This window comes from Budorcas taxicolor, chromosome 15 (assembly GCF_023091745.1).
Source record: "Budorcas taxicolor isolate Tak-1 chromosome 15, Takin1.1, whole genome shotgun sequence".
NCBI classification, from domain to species: Eukaryota; Metazoa; Chordata; class Mammalia; order Artiodactyla; family Bovidae; genus Budorcas; species Budorcas taxicolor.
This window is the reverse complement of record NC_068924.1, coordinates 48,151,103-48,160,251: the sequence shown is the minus strand read 5'-3', so window position 1 is coordinate 48,160,251 and position 9,149 is coordinate 48,151,103. Positions and strand designations below refer to the sequence as shown.

The following is a 9,149-nucleotide window of genomic DNA, read 5'->3' as shown; positions in this document are numbered from 1 at the left end:
AGATTATACTACAAAGCTAAAGTCATCAAGTCAGTATGGTACTGGCACAAAAGCAGAAATATGGACCAATGAAACAAGATAGAAAGTCCAGAAATAAATCCATGCACCTATGAGTACTTTATTTTTGACAAAGGAGGTAAGAATATGCAATGGGGCAAAGAAAACCTCTTCAATAAATGATTCAGGGAAAACTGGACAGCTACATGTAAGAGAATGAAATTAGAACACTTCCTAACACCATACACAAAGATAAACTCAAAATGGATTTAAGATCTAAATGACAGACCAGAAACTATAAAACTCTTAAAGCAAAACATAGGCAGAACAATTGATGGTATAAATCAAAGCAAGATCCTCTATGACCCACCTCCTAGAGTAATGGAAATAAAAACAAAAGTAAATAAGTAAACAAAAATAAAAACAAGTAAAAGCTTTGCCAGCAAGGGAAACTAGAAGCAAAGTGAAAAGACAACCCTTGGAATGAGAGAAAATAATAGCAAACTAAACAACTGACAAAGGATTAATTTCCAAAATATACAATCAGCTCATACAATTCAATACCAGGAAAACAAACAACCCAATCAAAAAGTGGGAAAAAGACCCAAACAGACATTTTTCCAAAGAAGACACACAGATGCCTAGCAAACACATGGAAAAATGCTCAACATTGCTCATTATTAGAGAAATGCAAATCAAAACTACAATGAGATATCACCTCACACAGGTCAGAATGGCCCTCATCAAAAAGTTGACAAACGATAAATACTGGAGAGGGTGTGGAGAAAAGGAAATGCTCTTGCACTGTTGGTGGGAATGTAAATTGATACAGTCTTTATGGAAGACGGTATGGAGAGTCCTTTAAAAACTTGGAATAAAAGCACCATATGACCCAGCAATCCCACTCCTAGGCATATACCCTGAGGAAACCAAAATTGAAAAATACACCTATATCCCATTGTTCATTGTAGCATTATTTACAATAGCTAGAACATGGAAGCAACCTAGATGCCCATCAACAGATGAATGGATAAAAAAGTTGTGGTGCATCTACACAATGGAATATTACTCAGCCATAAAAGGAACACATTTGACTCAGTCCTAATGAGGTGGATGAACCTAGAGCCTATTATACAGAGTGAAGTAAGTCAGAAAGAGAAAGAGAAATATCATATTCTAATGCATATATACGGAATCTAGAAAAATGGTACTGAAGACTTTATTTACAGGGAAGCAATGGGGAAACAGACATAGAGAATAGACTATGGGCATGGGGAGAGGGGAGCAGAGGGTGATATGTATGGAAACAGTAACATGAAAATTTACGTTACCATATGTAAAATGGACAGCCAATGGGAATTTGCTGTATGACTCTAGAAACTCAAAAAGGGGCTCTGTATCAACCTGGCGGGGGGTGGGGGATGGAGAGGGAGATCGTAGGGAGGTTCAAAAGGGAGGGGATATATGTATACCCCTGGTTGATTCATGTTGAGATTTGACAGAAAACAACAAAATTCTGTAAAGCAATTATCCTTCAATAAAAAAAAAAAATAAACAAATAAAAATAACATTTAGCTGTCAACATGTTTTACAACTTGAAATTATATAAAATAATGAGCATGTGTGCATGCGTACTAAGTCACTTCAGTCGCTTATGACTCTGCAGCCCCATGGACTGCCAGGCTCCTCTGTCCATGAGATTCTCTAGGCCAAGTACTGGGATGGATTGTTGTGCCTTCCTCCAGGGGATCTTCACAATACAGGGATCATACTGGATCTCTTATGTCCCCTGTATTATCAAGCAGGTTCTTTACCGCTAGTGTCACTTGCATAGCTGTCAATTCTGGAATGTAAGTGAAAATAGGGAATATTATAAATATATATATATATATATATATATATATATATATATAAAGATATATGCAATGAAGATAAACTACATTCAAAAATATTCTGGCTAAGGGACAAAATACAAAATGAGTTAGTTCTTGATTGCCTAGATTGAGGTTTAAACCAAAATGGTTCATAGTCAATGCTTGAGTCAACACTAGATCTTCTCAGTCCCTGAAGAGATGGACACAGAACGTCCCTCTCAGGGAGATACAACCTTTGTATAAAGTGTTCCTCTTAGGGACTGTGGGCAAGAAGGCCAGCCTGACACACAGGAGGAGGCAGCACATTTCCTTGGGAAGGTAGCCCAGGTCATACTTTATATTTGTGTGTATGAGGGGTCTTCCACTAAAGGCTCATACTGGTGGGGCAGCTTAGCACTGTAGACACTGAGGAGAGTTTCTAGAGGTCACATCAGGTAGAATCACTTGCAGATATACCACAGATGACATGCCAGGCCCCCTTTATTTCAGTTACTGCTACAGAGAAGGAGCATCCTGACGCTGTGTTCTGTACTTTCCCTGCAGATATGGGCCTGGGTAAGTGATTAGAGTCCAGAACCATGCAAATCAAAGTGATAGTCAGTAAAGTGACCTCTAAAATAGTTGCTGTATCATATGGGCTGTAAGGCCTTAGGGATGACCTTTGCACTCTGAGCTACAAGACAGGGATGCTAAATATTTGCTTTCACTGTGTATTAACCTACATTCAAGAATCAGATTCTGTAAAGGTGACTGCTTTCCACAGTTTGTGTTATAAAACATGAGTTGACTGACAGCATCCAATTTTGTTCTGAGTTGAATCTAACTCACATATTCTATGTTTTAGAATGAAAAGCAAGTATTTTAAAATTTATCCCAGGTAGAAAGTCTTTCAAAAATGAGTAATGAGGCTTTAAAACACAGCTCCTCATCTAACTAGATGAAAAAATTAATTTTGAACTTGAATAGTGGGGCTCAGTTACCATATTCCCTCAGAAGGGGCCATGTGTATACTGTTTGTAACCTATTGTGTTTTATTAGAAAATCAAACAGTAGCATTGAGTCATATTTGTGGATAATAATGTCAGATTATTTCAACTAATGTTACTTAAGGGGCCAGTGTTAAGGCATGTTTACATTTCACATATATAGCATCTTATTTTATTACCACAAGAGCCATTTGAAGTTGATACATGATTATCTCAGACTAGACAGTTAAAATAAAGCTCAGGGAATTATTTTCCTAAGGTCATCAGAGTATAGGAGAGTGAAGACTTAAAACCATGTTTTGTTGGGTTAAAAGAGAGTGCTCCCAAATACCAAACAATTGATTTTTAATCAACCACAATAGGCAGAATATTTAGACTTAATATAGGTTGTTTCTTTAGTTTATGTTCTTTGACCTTAATTTTTTAATATTATTGTTAGATTTTAGGATTTTTAGCTCTCAGCAGTAATTGAGTGAGATGATAAATGATTCTATCTTTAAAATAAGCTCCAAAATTGAATGTTTTATTAAATCAAATTATACTATAGTTTGTATTACAAAATGACTAGGTTTATATTTATGCTTTTTAATATGAGTCATTTTAAACATATACGATCAATAGACACACATAATACTCTTATCAGCAATTTCAAGAACTATATATTGAATTTTCCTTCAGATCTAAATTTGATTTTTTAAAGTAAAATTTACACACATTTACATGTATACACTTAATCTGTATATTTTTAACAAAGGTAATTGTATATCCATTTATATCCTGCTGCTGCTGCTGCTGCTGCTGCTGCTAAGTCGCTTGAATCTTGTCCGACTCTGTGAGACCCCATAGATGGCAGCCCACTAGGCTCCCCAGTCCCTAGGATTCTCCAGGCAAGAACACTGGAGTGGGTTGCCATTTCCTTCTCCAATGCATGAAAGTGAAAAGTGAAAGGGAAGTCGCTCAGTCGTGTCCCACTTTTCGCGACCCCATAGACTGCAGCCTACCAGGCTCCTCCGCCCATGGGATTTTCCAGGCAAGAGTACTGGAGTGGGTTGATTTATATCCTACATTCTTATAAATAATTTTTCTATCATGTCAAAAATCTTCTTAGCTTTCTTCCCATTCTGTCCCTGAAACCACTGAGCGGATATCTTCAGCACTTATTTTATCTATATAATCTAGAACTTCATAGAAATAAAATTATTTACTTAATACTCTTTAGTAGTAATTGGTAACTCAGTATGATGATTTTAGATTCATCTATGCTGTTGCACACATAAGAAGCAAATCCAGCTTTGTTGCTGAATAGAGTTGCATTATGTAAACATACCAAAACTGATTTGTCTATTCACTTGGTGATGAGTAGTTGTGATGTTTCCATTTGGGGGTAATTATGAATAAAGCTGCTATGAACATTCCTGCACAAGTCTTTGTGTAAACATATGCTTCAATTCGTCTTTAATAAACACTCAGGAGTTCAATTATTTCAGGTAATTTAAGAGAATATGTTACTTCACATTATTACCAAAATTTGATTTTGTCATGGTTTTTAATTTGATCATTCTAGTGCTTGTGTAGTAATATATCATTATATATTAAACGTGTAATTCCCGATGCCTAATGATTTTGAGAATTTGAATGTCATTTGTATATTTTCTTTTGCCATATGTCAGTTTAGTTTGCTTTATTTTTCCATTGTTTGTTTTTCTTATTTATTAGTTGTGTTTTGCATGTTTTTGACATGAATTTCTTTTCAGAGAGTAGAGATTATGAATATTTTATTCCAGTCTTACTCTCTAAATTCACATTCTCTACAGTTAAGTTTTAAAATTTCATGTAACGTGTAATAGCTTATGTCTTATGGTTCTTGCTTTCTGTGTTCTGTCTTAGAAACCATTACATTCCATCGGGTTGCAAAGATATTCTCCTTTTTATAAATTTTACCGAATTTAAATTCTGTGTTTTTTTTTAAACCTAGGTCTATTTTAGAAGTATAATTAAAATTTTGCATATGTTGTGAAGTTGGAGACAAACTTCTGTTTTTCCCTCAAAAGTATATTCTATTGCACCAGATTACTGGAAGAAACAACTATCCTATTTTCAGTAAATCACCATATCTTTCACTTGATAAAATATAACTGAGTTTGTAAAATGTGTTCATTTCTTTTCATTACCTTCTATTTATCTATCATTGCACAAATGCTATAAGTTTTGATTACTATAGTTTTATAAGTTTGAAGTTCTATAGTATGTTTCATCAAGTTTTGTTATTCTTTTCCCAATGAAGATATTCTTAAAATAAGTTAGATGAAGCTTAAATTTCTTGGAATTCAACAAAGCTGTTCTAAACTTACTGATGAATTTAGGAATATCGGACATCATAACAGACTTCAGTCTTTTAAACTATGCATTAAAAAATTTTTTAAGTCTTTTAAAATTTCTGTCATGTTTTATAATTTTAACTGCTTTATTGCTAAGTTTCCCTGTTTCCGATGTCATTGAAGGTGATATGTACTTTTATAAAACTGTAATTTAAAATTTCAATTTCCAATGTTTTGTTAAAACAAGTATAAAATATATTCTTATACTTGAGTAATTGATAAATTACTGGTTCTAAATTAACAGTTTATGTACATTTTTCTTGATGTATTGACCTTGTTACTTCCAGTGATATATTAAATATAATTGATGTTTGTTGATATTCTTGGCTTTTTCCAAATCCTAAGGAAAAAAAATTTCAGTGTTCCACCATTCATTATGATATTAGCTGGAGAATTTTCATCGATTCCTTTTGCCTAATTGAACATGATTTATGCCTTGCCTTTTCTATTGAAAACTTTTCTTTTAATATAATACATAAATATTGAATTAAATGACTATTTTCCCCACCTCTTTAAGATGATCACATTTGTACATGTATAGAATCACAGCTTTTTATTGTAAAAGTATAAAAATACTAATAATTCTGCAACCACAACATAAAAGACAGTTTCACTAAAATGCAGATTTAAACACAGTCTATTAAGCCAAATAAAAAAAAGTAACACCTAGAGAGACGGGACTATGACAGGCAAATAAGCCTAAGACGTGGATGTTTTATTGACCACAATGACCATTAGGGGGCTTCCCTGATGACTCAGATGGCAGGAGACTGGATTCAATCCCTGGGTCAGGAAGAAGGGAATGGCTACCCACTCCAGTATACCTGCCAGGAGAATTCCATGGACAGAGGAACCTGGCGGGCTACAGTCCATGAGTTCTCAAGAAGTCAGACACGACTGAGCAAATAACACTACTGACCATTATAAGGAAAGATTCCTAATCCAATACTTACACTTTTTTTCAAAAATAACATTTTGGAGGCTTTTCTTTTTTGTACTGCTCAACTAGGTAACCAAGGTAACTTGAAAATATTATACAAGTTACGATTATTGAAAGGATTTTCACTTGATATTAGCATATGTAGGTGAACATTCCACAAAAGAATGACCTCAGAGATGATTCAGTTCAGTTCAGTTCAGTTCAATTCAGATGCTCAGTTGTATCCAACTCTTTGTGACCCCATGGACTAAAGTAGGGCAGGCCTCCCTGTCCATCAGCAAATCCCAGACTTTACCCAGACTCATGCCCATTGAGTTGGTGATGCCATCAAACCATCTCATCCTCTGTCGTCCCCTTCTCCTCCCACCTTCAATCTTTCCCAACAACAGGGTCTTTTCAAATGAGTCAGTTCTTCACATCAGGTGGCCAAAGTATTGGAGTTTTCACTTCTACATCAGTCCTTCCAATGAATATTCAGGACTGATCTCCTTTAGGATGGACTGGTTGGATCTCCTTGAAGTGCAAGGGATTCTCAGGAGTCTTCTCCAACCCCACAGTTCAAAAGCATCAATTCTTTGGTGCTCAGCTTTCTTTATAGTCCAACTCTCACATCCATACATGACCACAGGAAAAACCATAGACTTGACTAGATGGACCTTTGTTGGCAAAGTAATGTCTCTGCTTTTTAATATGCTGTCTAGGTTGGTCATAACTTTCCTTCCAAGGAGTAAGCGTCTTTTAATTCCATGGCTGCAATCACCACCTGCAGTGATTTTGGAGCCCCCAAAAATAAAGTCTGAGACTGTTTCCACAGTTTCCCCATCTATTTCCCATGAAGTGATGGGACCGGATGCCATGATCTTAGTTTTCTGAATGCTGAGTTTTAAGCCAACTTTTTCACTTTCCTCTCTCACTTTCATCAAGAGGCTCTTTAGTTCTTCTTCATTTTCTGCCATAAGGGTGGTGTCATCTGCATATCTGAGGTTATTGATATTTCTCGTGGCAATCTTGATTCTAGCTTGTGCTTCCTCCAGCCCAGCATTTGTCATGATGCACTCTGTATATAAGCTAAATAAGCAGGGTGACAATATACAGCCTTGACGTACTCCTTTCCCAATTTGGAACCAGTCTGTTCTTCCATGTTCAGTACTAACTGTTGCTTCCTGACCTGCATATAGGTTTCTGAAGAGGCAGGTCAGGTGGTGTTGCATTCCCATCTCTTTAAGAATTTTCAACAGTTTGTTGTGATCCACACAGCGATGGTTATGAATCATTATACCACACTAACATCAGAGAAGTGCAACTTATAAAATCCATGTGGAATATCAAACAGTTTAAAAATAATTTGAATATCTTTGAGAGTTAAATTTAATAGGACCCTAATTTCCTTCCATTATGTTCTCAATAATTTTAATATTATTCTACTATATAAATTTATACAGTGACATCCAACCACCATACTTATATTCCCTCATGTCTCCCCAGAAATACTGAAGACAGCAGACCATCCTCCAAGAATTTTCAGCAGAATGTCCTTTGTTAATGACACCACCTCACATCCTTCTGCCTTCCTTCTGCTGGGTGTACCTGGTCTGGAAGATTTCCATATATGGATTGCTTTCCCTTTCTTTGTTGTTTACCTGATAGCCCTTGTAGGGAATGTCACAATCCTGTTTGTAATCAAGACAGACCAGAGCCTTCATCAACCCATGTTCTACTTCCTGGCTCTTCTCTCCTTTATTGATCTGGGTCTGTCCACTTCTACCATACCCAAAATGCTGGCCATCTTCTGGTTCAACCATAGGAAGGTAAGCTTTGAAGCCTGCCTCATCCAAATGTTCTTTATCCACACCTACACAGGCATGGAATCTGGGGTACTCCTGGCCATGGCAATTGACCGCTTTGTCGCCATCTGTTATCCACTGAAGTATACCACTATCCTCACCAACAAAATGGTAGCCATCATGGCCTCTGTTGCAGCGGTGAGGCCAGTCCTCCTTGTCATCCCCTTTTGTCCTCTTCTCAAAAGACTTTCCTTCTGTGGACACTATATTATTCCTCATACCTATTGTGAGCATATGGGAATTGCTCGTCTAGCCTGTGCTAACAGAAGAGTCAACATCATCTATGGCTTATTTACCATTGCTGCCCTGATCTTTGACTTGCTCCTCATTGCCCTCTCCTATGTTCAGATCCTACAAACTGTTTTCCACCTTCCTTCTAGGGATGCGAGACTCAAAGCACTCAGCACATGTGGTTCACATGTCTGTGTCATCTTAGCCTTTTACACACCAGCATTTTTCTCCTTTATGACACACCGATTTGGTAGGAATGTCCCTCGCTATATTCACATCCTCCTGGCCAATTTGTATGTGGTTGTTCCTCCATGTTTAAATCCAGTCATTTATGGTGTTAGGACAAAGCAAATTCGGGGCCGGGTTGTGAGAATATTTTTCAAGAAAGAGTGACCCAACATATTTAGAATTTGGTAAGTTCATCCAGGCTAACCTTTATTTTGAATATTTCTCAGGGTCCCTAAGTTGAGATTATATAAAGGCCACTAAGGCATTACTTCAGCCTTTACTACTCTAACCTCATATTAAAAGTTAATTTTTACTTTGACTTTCAGGAGATTATACTGATTTTTTTTTCACTAAAGATGAGAGAAGATTGTGGAGCCAAGTAAAAGTTGTAATAAAATTGATTGAAGTTAAATTACCCTTAATGATGAAAAACTGAATATTTTCTATCTACTAGTTTTTCTAGCCAATGCATTAAAGCAAACATATGTAATTTAAAAAAACAAAAACAAAACTTTGATGTTGGAAAGAGAAAATAAACCCTATTTCTTATGGCATGGTTTGTCCAGGCAGAAAAACCTTATGTAATATAAAAAACCATTAGAACTAATAAAATATAGGTTTAGTGAGTTTAGAGGCTACAAGGTCACAATATAAACATTTGGATTTCTAAC

At 36.1% G+C, this 9,149-nt stretch overlaps 1 protein-coding gene across 1 annotated transcript; it reads left to right on the top strand.

Moving 5' to 3' along the window:
- Positions 1-7,704: 7,704 nt before the first annotated feature.
- Positions 7,705-8,643, top strand: LOC128060263 (olfactory receptor 52E4-like). The gene has a single exon (XM_052652620.1). The coding sequence runs from the start codon at positions 7,705-7,707 to the stop codon at positions 8,641-8,643; it is 939 nt and encodes a 312-aa protein (XP_052508580.1).
- Positions 8,644-9,149: the final 506 nt, after the last annotated feature.

Coding starts and splice junctions, on each gene's coding strand:
- LOC128060263 (XM_052652620.1), top strand. CDS start 7,705: ATGTCCTTTGTTAATGACACCACCTCACATCCTTCTGCCTTCCTTCTG.